Source organism: Triturus cristatus, chromosome 4_2 (genome assembly GCF_964204655.1).
Source record: "Triturus cristatus chromosome 4_2, aTriCri1.1, whole genome shotgun sequence".
Taxonomy (NCBI): domain Eukaryota; kingdom Metazoa; phylum Chordata; class Amphibia; order Caudata; family Salamandridae; genus Triturus; species Triturus cristatus.
In genome coordinates, this window is record NC_140586.1 from 548,077,633 (window position 1) to 548,097,225 (window position 19,593).

The 19,593-nt window shown below is 45.5% G+C and overlaps 1 protein-coding gene across 1 annotated transcript in view; it reads right to left on the reverse strand.

Moving 5' to 3' along the window:
* Positions 1-19,593, reverse strand: part of HFM1 (helicase for meiosis 1) — a 3,754,865-nt gene that overhangs the window by 2,867,868 nt on the left and 867,404 nt on the right. The window contains exon 9 of the mRNA XM_085599940.1: positions 12,984-13,061. Coding sequence (XP_085456066.1) covers positions 12,984-13,061 — 78 coding nt within the window. The remainder of the gene's footprint in view (positions 1-12,983; positions 13,062-19,593) is intronic.

The window sequence follows — 19,593 nt, forward strand, 5'->3', positions numbered from 1 at the left end:
TCCGTTTTCACTGGAAAAATGTGATATGTTCACGTTGCGTTTTGGGCCGTTTCCTGTTGCGGACGCTGGTCCTACCCACACAAGTGAGGTACCATGTTTATAGGGATACTTAGTGGTATGCTGGGTAGGTGGAAGTTTGTGGCACCCTGCAGATACCATAACTTTCCATTACAGAAATGTGAGGAAAATGTATTTGTTTTTTAGACACATTTTGAGGTTTCCAAGGGATTCTGAAACAGGTAACAGGTAACAGAACCTGCTCAGAGCCACACAAGTCACCCAATCCTATATTCCTTTAGATGTCTAGTTTAAAAAAATGTATAGGTTTGCTGGTTTTCCCTAGGTGCCGGTTGAGTTAGGGCCCAAAATCCACAGCTAGACACACTGCAAAAAAAAGGATCAGTTTTCTGTGGAAAAATGTGGTGTCCATCTTGCGTTTTAGGCCCTTTCCTGTTGAGGGCACTAGGCCTACCCACACACGTGAGGTACCATTTTTATCGGGAGACTAAGGGGAGTATAGACTAGTGGAACAAGAATTATTACCATTTGATTTTCTATGCATTTCTGCCTTCCAAATGTAAGACAGTGTGTCATTTTGAAAAACACCCTCTAATTCTCATGCTAATATGGGTACCCACAAATTCAGAGATGCACAAATAACCACTGCTTCTAAACTCCATATCTTGTTACCATTTCCGAAATACATAGGTTTCCTTAATACTTTTTCTCTCACTCTTTATATTTTGCCAAATGAATCGCTTTATACCTGGAAAACATTGAAAAACCATTGCAAGCCGCAACTCAGTTATTCGCTCTGGGTACCTCGGGTTTTTGGTGAACCTATTTCCACACAATCAGATGGGTCCTGTGGACGTAACGGTATACTGCGTTCAAAAATCAATTAGAAGAACAATAGCAGATTGTGGGGAGGGGTGGATATTAAGCATGTGCGTAGGAGGCAAGTGACCCATGAATGAGAATGTACACAATGCCAAGTGTGGCGGAAATGGGCTCGACAGACTGCAGTGTGCAGACCACACCCATATCCATTTCGACATACACCGCTGGTGTATGGAGTGTAGTAGACAGTGGACGCAACCATGTCACCCCAGCCAGTGGAGAAGATCGCTGAAATGTAGCCTGTTACGTCCCCCACTGTTAGCGTGAGCGGAGTGGGCTGTCCCGGCATACACCAGGCCAGTTTAGGGGTGTAAATAAAAAGCACGTAGCCCTGGGTGTGGTTCTCTTCTGGAATGCCCAACATCTCTGCCAGGGCAGCGCCTCTCACCCTGCCACGAGGCCAACGCCGTCGTCGTGAATGGAGTTGCCTGCGATCCTGTGTGCCTGCTGTACCCTGGGCCGCTGGTCCCCGAACCCGTCTTGCCCGCCCCTGCAAAGCCAGGCCTCACAGCTCACCTGTCTACAATGGCGTGTATCAAGGAGGGCCCACCATGTGCCGATGCAACCTCCAAGCCCGAGGCCCGCAACCTTGGCAGCATGCTCAGACCATCACGGCCTCCTAGAGCAAGGCCCGCAGTCCTCCTTTCTCGTTGACGTACTCCACCCTCATACACAGTGGAGAAGTAGGTCACACATTTGGAACTGAGTCATGATTACACAATGGCAGAGTACATATTTATGGCTGATTTGATGACACTATACTCCCTTCGAAGTGGTGTCACAAAGTCTGTGTATGGCATTCTGACCACAAGTGTCTGTGGGCCCTTGCAGACTACTGCCCTCAGCCCACACTGCGCTCGAGTAGGTCACACATCTGTGACTTCGTCTTGATTACGCAATGGCAGAGTACACACTTTATGGCAGAGTTTATAACACTGTACTCCCTTCGATGTGGTGCCACCAACTCTGTGCATAGCATCCGCATGCCACCTGTCTGTTGTCCCTTGCTGACTACTGCCTTTGGCCTACACTGTGGTCGAGTAGGTCACACAGTTGAAACTGAGTCTTGATTTGTGTATGGCAGAGTTCATTTCATGGAACGCATGGAGAGGAGTATGAGGAAGACGTGGTTCAGTCCGGAGGAAAAAAGGATCCTCGTTACGGAGGTGATCGAACACTGCCAACAACTGCTCTGGTGTCACTAACTCTGTGCATCGTGAGCCAACGACACGTGGCTGTGGGCCCCTGCTGACCGCTGCCTCGGGCCCACACTGCGGTCGAGTAGGTCACACATTGGGAACTCAGTCTTAATTTATTTATGGAAGCTTTGATATCATTGTACTGGCCTCATCGCAGACTGCATACCCCTTCAGCTCCGGTGCCACTAAGTCTGTTCCCCGACAGCCCTGGACACTTTCTGGTTGAACTTTGGTGATGACTGAGTCTATGGACTGGGGGTTGTCTTCACAATCATGTCGGTGATACTGATTTATGGGTGAAAACGAGGCTGTAGCATTCCACTTCTCAATTTGCTGCTTCCGGATGGCTTCTACCCTCTGCATCATGCTCTGGAGGACACCTTCCACTGTCCCCCTCAACCCTCTGCTACATTCACCTCGGACCTAGATGAGGACCCGCTCAGCTAGAGTGGCCCATCTCACTGCACCACAAGTCACCGTCTGTGTGCCTGTGTCGGCCGCAAGGCATCCAGGGTCACTAACTCTGTGCAGCTCAACTCAGGGACCCTGTCCGGTGAGATATTGGATGGCGTCTGAGATGATGGCCTTGGGGTGATCAACGCCATGTGTCTGTGGCCCTGCGCTGTCTGCTGCCTCCGGCCTCAACTGCGGTCCACCAGGGCTCACACCTCAAATCGAGTTCTGACCGGCCCGGATGTCGCATCACCGCAGGAGGCACACGCCACCACTGCCAGAACCACCTCCAAACGCAAACTACTTGAGTTGAAACAGCTGTACTGGCAGAATAACGGAGTTGCTCACACCTGTCATGGATGCCATCATCTGCCTGATAGCCTGCTCAGCACTCCAGGTGCCACTAACTCAGTGCACCACGACTCATGGACCATTTCTGAATAAGTTGTGTGCTGTGGTGAGCTCATGCAGCAATGTCACCTCAAGCAGTGTGGGAGACCTGGGACGATAATGAGGAAGATGATGCATGTGTAACACACCCCACTGCATCTGCATCAGGAATAACCAGAAGGGATACAATCCTAGACATTTTCTTCACATGAGCAAGCTCAGCTCTAGTGTCCCAACCGCAGTGCACTGCAACTCACGGACACTTCTGTTTGCAGATTGGGTGACCTCTGTACTTGCTCCAGCTACCACCATGATGCTCCGCAGTTGTCTGTGTAATGCTGGTGTTTTCTGTTTCCGTTTTAATGGTGTTCACTGTTCAAGTTGTTACCAACACCACCCACTCCGTGCGGGGTGGCTTACACTCAGCCCACACCCATCCAGCACAGGCGTCACTGTACATGTGACCCTGCCAATAAAGGGGGCGGGCGCACGTGCCCGTAGCCAGTTCCACAAACTATCTGTGTGTGTCTGTGTGGTCATGATGTGTGCATGAGGGCCCCAGGGCCTACAACATTACATTCTGCTGTGTACAGCGGACGCAACCATGTCACCGCTGGCAGCGGGTAAGACCTTGGACATGTAGCTTTGTCGTCACCCACTCAATACGTAAGAGGAGTGGACTAGGCCGTCATACGGAGGTCCAGCGTGGGGATGTGAATGATAATTCCGCGGCTCTGGGCGTGGTTCATTGCAGGAAATGTGCAAATGCATGTGTATCTGTCGCAGTGTGGGTCCTCTTTGTGGCGTGTAGGCGGTCCCTGATGGGACTTGAACACCCACATATGTGATCTACTTCAGCTTCCATGAGCTCTGACCCCGCCCGCACCTGTTCAGCCACCTCCTTTTGGCATTCTGACACCTGGCATTGGAATGCGATGTGTGCCTAGGTGAAGTGTTGGAAGCCAGCCGTGGTGGGGGTGCTTCCTGCTATGTGGTCTGTGCAGGGGCTGGGGTCTCCTCTGTGTGGCTTGGCTGCCCTTCTCCTGGGGGTGGGTTGCCTGAGATGTCCATGGGCTGTTGTATGGCATTGGTGTTGAAGGTGTGGTGGTCCTCTCCAGCATCACTGATGAGTTGTCTGGTCTGTTCTGCTGGAGGTGTTATTTGTCCCTCTGCAATGTGAAGGGGAGATGTATGTTGACATTGTGTTGACATGTATGTTGGCGCATTGTTCTAGTTTACATGCAGACTATATGACAATGTACATTGTGACTGTATGGGAGGTGCTGAATATTTGATGCGGGACAGTGGACATTTGGACTACATGACGGATGTGAGGTTGTACACGTACAATTCCATCTCACAGTTTACTGCTATGTTAGACTGTTTCTGCGCATGAGCGGACCCAGTTGTGTCTTCTGTTCTGCAGTGTTGGTGTTGCACTTTGTGCCACATTGTCGTAGGATGTGCTGTTATTACTAAGTGTGTGTGCTGCAGTGTGCCACGGGGATCAGGGACATGATCCAGGGTCATTGTGGGTCTGCAGTGTGCTACACATCATTGTGCATGTGTGAAATTGTGCCCATCTCCCCCAGTCCCCCCAGTCCCTGGTCGTTACTCACCCTATTGATGTTGTGTCGGTGTCTGGACTCCCAACTCCTTGCGCCGTCACCACCCTGATGACTGTGGCCTCCGTTTCTTCCAGCTCCTCCTGTGGCACAGGACTCCCACCTCCACTCGCCGTTGCTGCCTTCCTGTTGGCAGTGGCTATGTGCTTGGTTTGGCTTTTCACATCTTGCCAGCACCTCTTGTCCTCCTCCATAGACCTCCTCGACACTCCGCCTGCATTCACGTTTGTCATGTTGACGTTCAGTGGATGGTAGTGTTCTGTCCGTGACGCTGATCTGGTTTTCCTGCGGACTGCACCCTGTCTGCCTCTTCCTCTTCTCCTTGGCCTTCCCCGACCACGTGATTCCTTGCAGGGGGTCTGTGGGGCTTGTGGGGTTCGCGTTGGTCTCTGCACTCGATCCGGGTGCATCCATGGTGCTACGCAGTTTCTTTTTTGTCCCTTTTTGTTTTTTGTTGCGTTTATAGTGCTTTTTCCCGCATGACGCGTGGGAATTGCAGGTCTGTCGCTGGTTTTCGCAGATTTTTGTATCGCAATTGGCCTCATCGCAGCTTTTTTTGAGTTTGTGTTTCGCATTTTTGTGGCGTCGCGTTGACGTTCTCGCAGACACTTGTCACGTTATCGTGGGCCTATCCCATGGTACCTCCGGCTTGGGAATACCACGGTGTTGTTCTCCCACGATAGACTGCAAAGTTGCATTAAGCTAATTTTGCAATGATTATCACATGTTCTTGAGAATATCCCCCTGGGTGTCTTGTTTTACCTTGTCCCACTCAGGGTGGCACTATAAGAGTGGCAGTCCATGAGGGGACATATTAAATTAGAGGCCCTGGGGATCCCTACTAGCATAGACTAGTGACATAGCAGCATTTTATCTTGTGCCATTTAGGAATAAGCCTATCAAACAGACATGCCTAAGAGTCAGGGGAATGGCACTGAGCTCTGGTTAGAAGGCCTCATTGCACCTGTCCAAAAACCAACAATATCTCTCCAAAATGTTGGGGTGATCTTACATAAAAAGTTATTTTCTTACATGCCTCTCCCCCCGACGAAAGGTGATAAGCAAGTTATCCTGGTAATCATCATCTAGTGTAAGAAACTGGAAAGGCCATCTGCATTGGCATGGTCAGTTCCAGGTCTGTGCTCCACTTTAAATTCCATGATCTCTACGGAGATGGATCACCTTAACAGTTCGGAGTTCTCTCCTTTTATCTGCATCAGCAACCTGAGAGGTCTGTGGTCAATTTGAACTCTGAAGTGAGCCATAAAAATGTAGATTCTCAGCTTCTTCAGGGACCAGACCACAGCAAACGTTTTTCTCTCAAAGGCAAGCCAATGCTGTTCTCTGGGGAGGAGTCGCCAAATGATGAAAGCAACTGATTGACCATGGCCCAAATTATTCACTTGTGACGACACTGGCCAAACCTCATTTTAAGAAGCACCTGTCTGGACAATGATCCCCTTGCTAAAATCAGGTGTTTTTAGGACAGCTACTGAGCACAAAGATTCATTTAGGGTTTCAAAAGCCTTTCGACACTGCTAAGTCCAGATAATAATTCTGGTTGCTTCTTGTAGGTGAGTTCTGTTAGTTGTGCCACTATGGTACCATAACCCTTAACAAGCCTTTTAAAGTACCCAGCCAGGCCAAGAAAGGCTATGCTCTGGGTCTGAGTCTAAGGAGCTTCACAAGCCAGAATTGTCTGGATTTTGGGATGCAGAGGTCGTAAATGGCCTCAACCCAGTTGGTGGCCCAAGTACACAACAGATCCTTGCTCTATCTGGCACATAATTGACTTGATATTCAGGGTTGCCTGTTGCAGGGCCTGAAGCACTTCCTTGAAGTCGACTAGGTGATCCTCAGCAATATTATCCAAATATGCTGCACAGAAACATTTGAAGCCTGAAAGTACTCTATTCACCAATGTCTCGAAGTTGACAGGTGCATTTTCTAACCCAAATGGCATCAGTTTGCATTGAGAGTGGCCTTCAGATGTAGTAAAAGCAGATCTCTTCTTGGCTACTGGTGTGAGAGCTATCTGCCAATAACCTGAAATCAGGTCAAAGTTAATCAGATATTTTACAGCCCCCAACTTATCAATGAGCTCATCAGCTCTTGGTATGGGGTAGGCATCAGTCTTGGTGACTGCTTTTAGGCTTCTATAGTCTAAACAAAACCTCATTTCAGGATTCCCTCCTTTGGGATTCAGTTTGAGCTCCCTTACCACTGGGCTGGCCAAAGGACTACTAGAGGGCTCTATCATCTAAAACTCTAGCATCTTGCCAAGCTCAACCTTAATGCTAGCCTTCACAAGCGTCCACATCATGGGTAAATCAAGTTGTCAGACCAGAGGTCAGTGACAACAACCCAGCATACTACTTCAGTAACTGATAGTATTTCTTTTGTTGCTGATCTGTGAAGGTGATGGGGAGAACTACTCCTTCCCCTGTATCCTCTTGGGCATCTGATGAAAGTAAGTCAGGAAGAGGATCATAATATTCTTCCTCTCCTTCATTTGTCACCATCAGCATCATGATGTCTGCCCTGCCTGTCATGGTGTAGCTTGAGCCTGTTAACATTGATGACCCTGTGAGGGGTCCTTGGGGTTCTTATACTTCCTCTTGCTTTTCCAAAATAGGATAAGGCCCAGTCCATTTGTTATGAAGGGCTCTGGGTGCCACAGACTCCAAGAACCACATCAACTGTCCTGGCTGGTACCCGACTGTAGGAGGCTGGCTTAGTATATGGTGCCCCATTATTTAAGTGAAACAACTTGCACTAATCTAGACAACCCTTATGGTGATTTTAGGGGACTTAGACAACCATAGAAAGCTCTATAGGTAGTAGCTGTGGAAAGCAGCCTTCAGGCTTAGTCCAGGAGTGTTAAGCAGCTTGTTTTACCAGATATAATCATGTAGTGTAGGTTAAACGAAAATGAACCACACAGCATGGTTATAAAATATGTCTATTTAGTACACAATACTCACTAACACTGGTATATCTCCTACCCGGAGATATCGACACAAATACACAAGAATACTTCAATAGCAAGAGGTAAATAAGCACAATACATAGTGCAAGAAGGGCACCAAACGTGCCCCTTCAAAGCCATAAGGTCGGCGCTGGCAAGCACCCTTACCCCAGTCCAATATACTAAGTCCTGTCTGGGAGGTAGTCACACCTTCGCGTGACAGGAAACCTATTGATCTACCTTCCCATGCTTGAGCTCAGCAGCAGGTGTGCAGAATTGTGTTTGGGGTCGGCAGCAGCATTAGCTTGCTGGCAGACTCTGGAAGACTGTTACAGGGAGTACTGAGGGCTTTACGGAGGAGCTCCCCAGTGCATTGTATCGTATCTCCAACACCAGTAACTGTGTTGGGGTATGATTCCAACATGAATGATAACAAACATACCCATATTCGGGACAGTCAATATATAGTTAGCCATCACTTAATGACGCATGGCCACTATATGTATAAAAATGTCTGGCTGCACTTACAAAGCCTGGAGAATCGACTCCGGAATTTGAAGGGGGTGCCCTGCTCATGCAGGGCACCCTCACACTTATAACCCTGCAACCTGCCTTCAGGATTGAAAGGCCTGCCTTAGAGGTGACATAGGTTTTAAGTGTAGTGACCTCAGATATAAGAAACGTATATATGTCGGAAGTGATGCTAGCACCAGCTTACACAGGCTGCAACAACAGACCTGTAGTCACAGTTTGAGTGGTCTCTCATGCTGCAGCCCATTGGAGACTCCTGGTGTACCTATGCCTTGGGTATCTTAGTACCATATAATAAGGACCTACAAGGGTACACCAGTAGGCAATTGTGGAGGTACCAAAGTACTTACCATGTGAAATTTAGGGAGCAAGCACAATGGCTGGGGTCCTGATTAGGAGGATCCCAGCCAGACTAGTAAAAAAACATACTGACACCAGCACAAAGTGGGGGTAACCATGAAAGCAAATCCTACTTTCCTACAACATGTTATAAAAATTGGCACATGTCATCCCCCTCAAAAAGATACCCAACGCTGCAGAACTTCATCAGATATTCATTGAACATATCATAAGACTGCATGGTCTACCTACTAAAATCAGTTCCGAACGCTGAGTTTAATTCACATCTTAATTTTTGAGAACACTTAGCGATAAGTTAGAAACAGAAGCAGCTTTGTGATATGCCTTCCGCCCACACACCGACAGGCAAACTGAACAGGTCAACCAATCTCTAGAAACTACACTAAGATGTTTACTATCCACATACACAGGCTAATTGCATCAGCACTTAGCCCTAGCTGAATTTACTTATAATAACAGCACCCACTCAGCCACAAACTTTACACCCTTCTTCATGTCAGGACAACATCCTCTGGCCCTTCCCATTTATATATCAGGAGTTTCTACTACGCTAAAGAAAGATTAGAACAACTGCATGAGATTCAAAAACACGCAAAGGACACGTTTAGCAAAAGCCAAATTGAACATGAAGTCACAAGCTGACAAGCATAGAACCCCAGCACCTATATACAAGGAAGGAGACAGGGTATGTTTATCAACACAACACCTACAACCAGAAGGCAGAAGGAAACTACGACCACAGTTTATAGGTCCTTATGGCATTATCAAGATAATTAATCCAGTCACCATCAAGCTATGGCTTCCCCCTGAATACACTGTCCACCCAGTGTTTCATGTTTCACTGATCAAGCCATAAAACCCCGCCATACGAAAGGATACCCCATCCCTACCCGTTCTGATTAATGGCCAACAAGAGTACGAAGTTCACAGTATCCTGGACTCTAAATGATCTCAGGGAACTATATTACCTAATGGATTGGAAGGGTTATGACTCTTTAAAGCGTTCCTGGGAAGCACGTCTTTGGTTCATGACCCCAGTCTGGTGAGACGATTTAATGCCCTCATCCCCACCAAACCACGACCTGTAAGACTGCCTTTGGGAGGGGCGACTGTCAGGATTCCTGCCACAACTCCTCTCTCTTGACTATCACAATATACCGGCATGACTCATTTCATTCCTCCCAACACTTATGAATGAACAAACGTCCTGTACCCTGTTACATGCTGTTGGTAACAGCTAGCTCTGGCGTTCCACGTTTTGTTTGAAAAGGCTTAATAGCTTTTACAAATGTTTTACCATGTATATGCAAGGTCAGGTTTCAGGTGCCATGGAAACATCCAGAAAATCCACCAGAATAAGCATCAAGCAACCGGCATAGATGACCTCAATGTGAAACTCCCGGGAGACAGCCCTCATCAAATTAATCCTCTGAACCTGTTCCTTGCTATAAGCAGTTAGAATGCTACCTCTGTGAACATCCTAAAACACCTTTTAGAAGACAGCCTCATTAAATTAATCATCTGCACCTACTTCTTTCTATAAGCAATTAGAACGTGACCTCTTTGTGGACTTTCTAAAGCACCTTCTAGAAGGAAACCTAATCAAGTTAATTATCTTTACCTGTTCCTTGTTACAAAAAATTTGAATGTGACCTTTCTGAAAGTTCTTAAGCAGTCTTATTTAAAGACTGCCCACACTCCTCCACTTCACTTAACCTCTTTGCCTGCCTCTTCCCTTTTTCCTGGCTTCCAGGACTCTGTCTTGCCAGCTCCCTTGATCCTCCAGATTCAACCTCACCGCAAAGAACGTCTCACACCTGGATGAAATAAAGAACAAGAAGAAAAGGGGAGACACATTAACAGACTTTACATTACTACACGCTGAGCTCAGTCGCAACATCGTGCTGCAAACAAAGGTAATCAGTGTTTTTGTTCAACTTGTACATACTGTTGGCAGGGCTCTACCAGAGAGTACTTGAGTGAAGCTAACCCCATCCAAATTTGCTTGTGGGTTTGATGCTGAAATCATACTCACTACAGTTTTGAAAAGTATGATGAAGGGGCATCTAAGGACAATCTAAATGAAAACAAAACAACAACAAAACTAAAGTTTGGTTGAGATTTGAAAAGCTTTCATGAGGTGATATCTTAAGAGATAGAGTTAATACTGGACTACAGCCTTATTATTTGTTTGTTTATAGGTATCATATCTGCCGGTAGCATTAATTGGACTGGTGTGAATGCCAGCGGCAGTGTTGCTGTTGAGTAGACGAGCCACAGCATCTTTGATCTACCCACTCTCTCCATTCCAACTCCCTTCCCCCTGGGATTTGTCACCAGAGCAGTGTCTCCTACAGTAAACTGAGGGCAAGTCTCAGGAGGATTCGGGAACTAGCATTGCCGCCCCATTGGAATCATCTGGGATCCAGGTAGGTGGCTTATGTCACAAAGGTAGAACCTGAGCAACTGAGTCCCAGATCGCATGGGACTATCAGCCCAAAAGGCACATGGTGTTCACCAACGGCAATGCCAAGATGGAGGAAGAGAACATCCTCTTCTTGAAGGTATCCAGCCCTTTGGATTCCCTGTACGGTGGGGTGGTAGGGAATGTGCCAGGGCTAATTTTAGATGTGAAGACTTAGACCACTAAACTCTTCAGGGTGGGGTGCTGAATGAGAAAACTGGGGTCCCCTGGAAAGGAGCAATGGTGGTGTGAAATCATCCTGTGCACAGAAGCCCCTGTGCAGGATGTGGACCAGGCCCAGATAAAGACATCTGTAAGGGCTTCATTAAATGGGAGTAATATTTCTGTGGGGGCAACTCCCAGCTGAAGCAACTCTGCCGAGAAGTTAATCTTGACAACTACTGAGGGCAGCGTAAGGTCCAGGACCGAAGCCGCCCTCTGCACCAACGTAGTAAATGAGGCACCCTCCTGGGTAGGAAGAGAGACCAGGCCAGTGTCTGGGGAGGTGTTCAGGCCACTGGCATCCGCCAGATCCCCATACCAGGTGTCCTTAGCTCTCTTTTGTTTGATAAGTATAAAGGTTCACAGACTCCTCCCACTTATCACCCAAACTAGGCCTGTCGTAGGAATAAGGCGCTGGCTCCAATATGGGGGGTATGCTCCAATTCAGCGCAGGCGTCAGACAGTGCCGATCTGGCTCTGTATCAGAGTCAGGAATGATGATGGGGTGGCGTCACCACTGGGCATTGGTGTCACCGGGGCATCGGTACTGGAGCAGTTGCCGGGAAAGTCGAGGTCGAAAGTCGAGGTCGCTTGTCCGGCGCCACTCTGGATCCGTCAATGTATCCCTGGGGCCCAACTGACACCGAAGGCAAAGCTGCCAGCAGAAGACCAGCAGGGGCCCCTTCAGAACCCGTGGGGCCTGAAGGCACTCTAGAGAGGTCCAGCCACCAAAGATAAGTTGCATGGCCTCGTAAAATTATTTCAGTTGCACTGGTTGTGTGGCTCATTTGTATAAAACTTTTGTCAACAGTCTGAGCAGGATTTTAAGAGAGATATCTCCTTCTCTGCCATTGTGACAGCTAGTGATGACCCCCTAGGCCAGCTGAAGTATAGCAACCCTAGAAACAACTATGATTGGCTGAAGTTGAAACCAAGGCTGGATTAAATCCGGGTTTGACAAAATAGTCAAAATACAGTAAAGGTGAGCTTTGAGATAGTAAAATGTAGAGTTCTTTCCAGGGACTCCCTCACACATAACATACAGTAGAAATCTAATCAATGGTGGTACTCTGAGAGGAGTAGAGAGTTCAGGCTTTCCACCCCATAGCCTGAACTTTGGGTTGTTTCAAATGAGATGGATGGGCTACAAAACAAACCCTGGCTGTGGGCCTATGGCCATTGTAACACTGTTAACTACTGCTTTAAAAATACATGTGATTCCCAATCTGAACACAAGGAATGATTCACACATCTGATTCTATTAAATATCCAATGCTAGAGAGACATTTAAATTGGGGTGCCCCCAATTCTGAAAAATGTTTGAAAAGAGGTGTTGCAGTTGGTTCTTATGAGCACATATTCCACATAATATATTCACGTTGTTCACTGTTGGGAAGAGGGCATTTTATTATTACATTTGCTGAGTTCTCTTATGCATATCAATTTGTAGGGCACCGGCCAGCTTCTTCTACAGATTAATAACATTACAATCCTTAGGTCTTTCAATTCGCACTGAAAGCCATTTCTCTCCTTCATAATAAGCCTCCAGTTCATCTAAACAATCATCTCTCAATCATTCAACATATGTTTAACATACCATAATATGCAACATTGTCTCAACTATTGTAGACAGGTTTTGGAAACAAGTACAAAATGTTGAATGTGAATTTATCTGTAAAGGAGCATGTGGTAGTAGCAAATTCCACTAGAGACTTAGCCAGTTAAGAGATAGGGATCACTATCTTTTTAGTTCACATGCAATGTGCACTGTACCTCTGCCTAGCAGTAGTTCTATGCTGGATTTAATTGTATCCCTAATAAACAGCTCAAAAATAGTTTCACTTTCAAAACAAAAGCTAATAAATTATTACCTCATCAATGAGGAACAGGCGTACAAGTTGAACCAAAGTGTTGTCCCTCCATTTTCTGGTCATACTGTCCCATTTTTCCTAGACAAAGTAGTTTAAGAGTGTTACTAAAATAAAATGTTTCAAATGTGCAATATAATATCAAGATGCTTTTAACCATGATAAACAATGTTTTATCACTTGCCACAAAACAATATCAAAAGGAAACTTTTATTTTTTAATCCAGTAGCAATATGTTAGGATATTGACAACACCAGCACACTCTAAACACCTTATTTACTACACAGAGAAAAGCACAGTTTGCGGGGGCTAACATTTGCTGATGGAATTAGCAGTTCCCATAAATTTGTCTTTCTCTTTTGCCTTTACTTTCTGATAGCATATCTCAGCAACAGAGACCATGGAAGGGGCATGGCTTACCGGGCCAAGATGGTGGGCGCTCCTCAGAAAGGCTCCACGCTGCTGCCCAGCTATCCGGTGTTCATACTCAACACAACGATTCAATCGCAGTTACCGCATGCATGGTCGCATTCCCGGGATCGCCCTGTACCCACTTATCCTTTCTGAGCCGTGACCGGAGTGCTGCTGGGGGCCTGGCCAAGGCACATTGCTGTGTGGGAACTGTGCTGCGGCCACTGGGGTGACCAGACAGCTTGGGGACCTATATACATATATGTTTGCCTCTGAGCCCATAAATCACCACGTTATTTTGTCAATCAGTCCTTTTTATTGACTGAGAATATCAATCTTATTTTTCTTTTTTACATTTGCTTTAAACAGAGTCAACTCTTCATCATTAGACTTCTTTATATCTTACATTATTCACACATTTATCCTGTACATAATATTTACACATTTCGACAAAAACATAAACATAAGACAAATGGTGTGACGTTTGTGCAAATTAAATCTCCACTGGTTAGTTTTTCTTCGCAATACAGTACGAAATTGTCCAGCTATTTACATCTTAGGGACCTTAAATAAAATGGTCCTCAAATTTCTTAGTCTTTTTTGGTCCTAAGCAGGGTCAGAAACACTCGTTATAATACTTTTATGAGGGAACCTTATATTTGTTATGTTTCCTGTTCTGGGGAAGCAAAGACACTTTGTTAACTTTCCCTGTATATTCTGGTTCTCTGCGTGTCTGTTGCCTACGCGTTTCGACCTTCGTGTGTGGACCTGTGAGTTCTTGGTAAGGTCTTCTTCAGGGCTTGTAGTATTGTTGGGTGGACATCTTTCTCCTGTATGGGTGACAGTGTGTCTTATTTACAGTGTGCATTCTTTATAATACGTCTTAGTAAAAGGTCACATAAAGTGAACTTACGTACCGTGATTTCTACTGTGCAAATTTATCTTGGACTGGTAATATTCTTTGTCCTGTAGGGATATATGTATCTTTGTTAGGACAAGGTTGTCTAAATAGGCTTACAACATCTCCATAATGTTACAAGCCGGTTTCAATGTTTTTTGTGTGCATGAGAACCTACCCGGATGTGTTCCGAGTTGAAGGGAATGCTGATTCGATTCCGTTCTGACTTCCGCTCTGTCTGTTCCTATGGTTTCCGGTAACTATTGAAGTTTTTTAGAAAAAGACATTTGTTTTAGTGGTTGCTCTAAAGGCGACTCGTTTCTACATTATTGACAAGCATTTAACCCGTACTTGGGTACCTCCACCTACTGTGTAGGAAACGGGGGTCTGATTGTTTTTTATGTGCGGGGGATAGTTAGTTTCTTTTGGTGAAAAGGGTCCTTTGTATGTGCGAGGGACAAATAGTTTCTTTTGAATAATAGGGGTCCTGCACCCTGCTCTTATCGTTAGAACGTATTGTGGCAATGCTGGCTAGGGTTCTATTCTGGTTTCCTATCTGTGAACCTTCGTCCCACACCCTTTTGTGGTGTTAGTCTTAACATCTAGTTCTGTAGTCCGTTAGAACTTACTTTTCGGAAGAGAGGGGATCTTCAATTTTCATATTCTTGCCGCTCGTTTTCTCCGCGTCCTCGCCGTTGTGGAGCTTCTGGTGTTTCCGTGCTTGGCTCTTTTGATTGGTTTGACGTGTGCGTGACGTACCGACGTCCAACGTCATGTCGTTCCTGTTGCACGGGTGATTTTTAATTCAAGCCCTTCTCTCTTTTGTCCGTGTTGTGGCCTCGCGTCAGTGTTGCTATGGAGATGTTTTTTTTGATAAAGTTTTACTAGCGTTCTCTTAGTATTGACGGACTTGCTCATTTTTCTCCGGTTTTTACATGAAGGCAACTTTTTTTTCTTCAAACGTTCGGAGCTTTTTGGCACATTCGATAAGTTTTTTTATATATATGTGGTGCTCTAATGATATTTCTAGCTTGTCTTGTCAATAATCATCATATTTTAGTACACATTGTACTTCAAGGATTAGCCCGGAGATTTGAGAGGTGGAAGAAAACAATGTGTACAAATGCTCTATAGTATATTTCCGAGTTCTGTCATCTCATTCAAACCGTTTTCGATTGTTCCCAAGAGCATTATAGTTTTGGCTTCTGTCTTGGATAGGCGAGATTCTGTATTATTTCCTTTTATATGGCGCAATACTGTCCATTTTATTTCATTAGGACCATGATTTCTTTCAATACAATGTGCAACCATGGGTGCATTAGGTGTCCTGCATCTGATTCGTGACCTGTGTTGAAAGATCCTGTTTTTGACAGCTTGGGACGTTTTTCCGATATATGCTAATGAGCACGGACAAACCACACAATATATGACATTGTGGGTGTTGCAGTTCGTAAAGTTTTCATGATTAATGAACTTGGTGCCATATGAGAATTTTGTTCCTTCAAGGGTGCTTTCGCACGAGGTACAGTTCCCACATTTTCTGTGTCCTTTAATTGGTGGCAGTGACCACATAGTTCGTAAAGTGGTTTCTGATTTTGGCATGGTTGTGTTTGCGCGTACTAGCTTCTCTTTATGCTCGTGTTTTTTTTCAAAGCGAATATAGGTATTTGTTTGAATGGTGACAAATCCTTGACTGTATTCCAATTTTTTCGGATGATTTTCTGTATTTCATTGGTGCATCCTGAGAATGTTGTTACACAGACCAGTGGTGTATCTTCCTTCTTGTCTTTTGGAGTGAGGAGAGACTCACGAGGAGTATACCAAGCTCTTTTCAATGCTTTCTTCAGAAGCTTTTTCGGATAGTTTCGTATTTTCAATTTTTCAAGAAGTTCTGTCGCGTTCTTAAAGTAATCTTCCTGCTTTGAGCAATTACGCCTTATCCTTAGGAATTGGCTGAACGGTAAATTCTCACGTAGATTGCGCTGGTGGAAACTTGAAAAATGTAAAAAAGTGTTTCTGTCAGTTTTTTTTGTGAATAGTGTGGTATACAGATGACCACCTTCATGTTTCACCAGGATGTCGAGAAAATTCATCTAGTTTTTATTGGAATTCATGGTGAATTGGATGTTTTGATTTCTGTCATTGAGCCATGTCACAAATGTACCAAGTTCTTCTTCGTTCCCTCTCCATAGCATGAACACATCGTCGATATATCGACGCCAGATTTTAATGTGTCCATCGTGGGGGTTGTTATTGTAGATCCACCTATCTTCGAATAGGGCCATAAACATTATAGCCATTTCCGGCGCAAAGGGACAACCCATAGCTGTACCCATGGTTTGCAGGAATTGTGTGTCATTGAATGTAAAAAAGTTGTGTTTTAGACATATTTCTGCTAGCTGTAATATCGAAGAGGTGGGTACAATGTGTGGTCTAGGTCGTTTTTCTAGAAAGACTTCTAAAGCTTCAATACCGTCTACTTGTGGGATGTTTGAATACAGACTCACGATATCCAATGTCACTAATATTTCGTTATCTTCATCAAAAGGTTGATTTTCCAGCATGTTGATTGCTTGCATGGTATCCTTTATGTAACTTGGGGTATCCCATATAAGGGGTTTGAGAAAGGTGTCCACATATTTTGCAGGTCGTTCTAAAATGGAATTCACCCCCGAGATTATGGGTCTTCCCGGAGGATTCCGTGGGTCCTTATGAATTTTGGGGAGGACATACATAATTGGAGTCCTCGGGTTCTCATTGATAAGGAATTGTGATTCTTTTTTAGAGAGCCAGCCTTCTTCAATTCCGGTTTTTACAATGGACATAAGTTTTACTTTTATTTTTTGATTCCAGTCTTCGTCGGTTCTCCGGTAGTATTTTTCATCGGATAGTTGACGTAGTACTTCCTGTTCATAGTTCTCTCTGGGCCAAATCACTATTCCTCCTCCCTTGTCGGCAGGCTTAATTATCAAGTTTTTGTTTTTGGATAGATTATCTAAAGCCTGCTGTTGCTCTTTCGTAAGGTTCCATTTCATGAAAACTTTCTTCTTATCCAGGTTGTCTATGTCTCTTAGTACGTTCTTTTCAAAGGAGAGCAGTTCGACCGGCATGTTTGTTGTGTTGGGAAAGAAGGTAGATGGATTTTTTAGACCAGAGGGGTTGAGTGGAGTCATCTCCATTCTTTTCTGGAAGAAAATTTTTAGTCGCATTTTGCGGAACAGTTGTATTATTTCCAATTTTGTTTGATTCAAATCAGGCCTTACTATAGGGATGAAGGAGAGACCATTCTGCAAAACATTCATTTCATTTGTTGATAACTCATAGTTGGATAGATTGTAAATACAATCTTTTTCTTCATCTTTGTCTTTATTTTTTGTTGTTACCAGCGATAGACATTCCTTCTGGTGGTGATTTCCCCTTGGTATTGATTGGAACGTGGATTGTGCCATCTGCTTGCTCGTGGACGGCATCTGGGTTGGCTGTTTCCTCTGCCTAAAAAAGGAGCCGGTTGATAGTTGGTTCTTTGTTGATTGCTGTTATTGCTTGAACTGGCTTCGTTTTCACTTGAGCTTCCTGATGAAGATGGGTCTGAGAATGTCAAAAAACATCTCCTACTTCTTCCTCCGTATGTTTTTAATGCTCCTGTGTTTTGCGGGAGCTTGTAGTATTCTTTGTCCAAATATGGATAAGTATTTTTTTCAGAAAAGTTTGTTAAATCTTTTTGAAGTTTTTGGCGTTTTTGGTCTTCAGTGTTTTTTTTGAAGATCTCGTTTTCTTTTTCCAGTTTTTGTTAGTAATGATTGCGCATTCTCAAGTGCTGTGTTACTTAGTAGAGCTTCCTCCAATTCTTTAATCAGTTCAAGTTCTTGAAGACTAAGACGTTCAGCAGTCTTGATTGAGTGGAACATCCAATCTCTGGAACATTTAGTTCCGATATGGCTGAATCCCTCCAAGTATTCAGGTAAGTCAGTAAATATCACTGGAATATTTCTTACTTGTAGGCCTGCTGGTATTGTACCTGCCCTCAGGTGTTATAGTAGTACTTCTCCATGCAGGGCAGTCCTTATTTGTTTTTTCTTCAACCTTGTTATTTTTTCTAATTCTGATTGTTGACCGAAGTTTGTGGAGCTTGGGGAGCCACGTAGGCCCCTAGCAGAGTTATGCCTGCCCGGAGAGGTCTTTGCTGTCCGGAAAGGCGGTGTAGTGAGTGATGGCGTTGAGAGGTGGTGCGTCACACGGCCACCACAGGATAAACGGCCCTGCCCGCTGCCACATGTGACTTGCTGGGTTTTGGGACCCCACTTATCTCCCCTGCACTGCATCAGGCCACAGCCTTCTGAGGATACAGGGCCCCCCTTTTATTTCTGAGTACCTTTACCGTGATTGGGGCGGAAACCATCCATGGCCCAATTCAACTTGACAAGCGCTCTGATGGGCCTGGGGCAGGACAAGATCTCACCAACTGGCCACAATATGAGGGGCGAGTGATGCAACCTGGATGGGAGATCAGTGCCAGACGGAGTCCTGACCGCGTCACAACCACGTGTGCCGTCTCCCTGTTTAACTGATTCATAGGCATTTGCGCAGCGACTGAAGGCTTGCCTGTAACCTGGTGTTGGGCCTGTTTGATGCAAGATGCAACGAGGTCCTCTCATTGCACTGTGGTGCACCGCAGTGGCCCCGGGGAGGCACACTACCTGGTGCACCAGTATTGACATTGGCACGACATGCTGGGGGCCACTGGCGGAGGCAGGGGCTGTGGCCTGAATTGAAGCTACAATCTGCCCTTGGTACGTCCTCCATTGAACTCTCTGGCCTCCCTCCTCGTTCCGCCTTGATACCTTGTTGCTACCCACGTAAGTCACCCACCTCCTGGGCCTACATACTTCTGCACACCCTATCTGCACACCCTAAGAAATAACTCCATCTGCCTCCTCCTCCCATTACCAAACTCTTGGGTAGCCTTGCAGCGCTGGGGCTGCTTGTGCTGCGATGCCTGTGAAGATAGCACAGCTACCACAGAGCAGATGTCATGTACCACGACACAGATCATGCAACAACACCTTACAAGCGTCAATGCTCACGTGTCCGGGGCTGCTTGTGCTGGGGAACCGCTTCTGTGGTCATCCCCCAGACTGCGGACGACATTATAGGAATCATTGTTTTCTATCGCTTACACAATTCAATCTGACTTGTTGTTAACTGTCTTATTCTCGCACTGTATTGTTTGTGTATGCGTTAATCTCTCTGGCTGGCCCTACCCCGGAAGACACGCCATCCATCATAACATGCGAGTAGAACCCG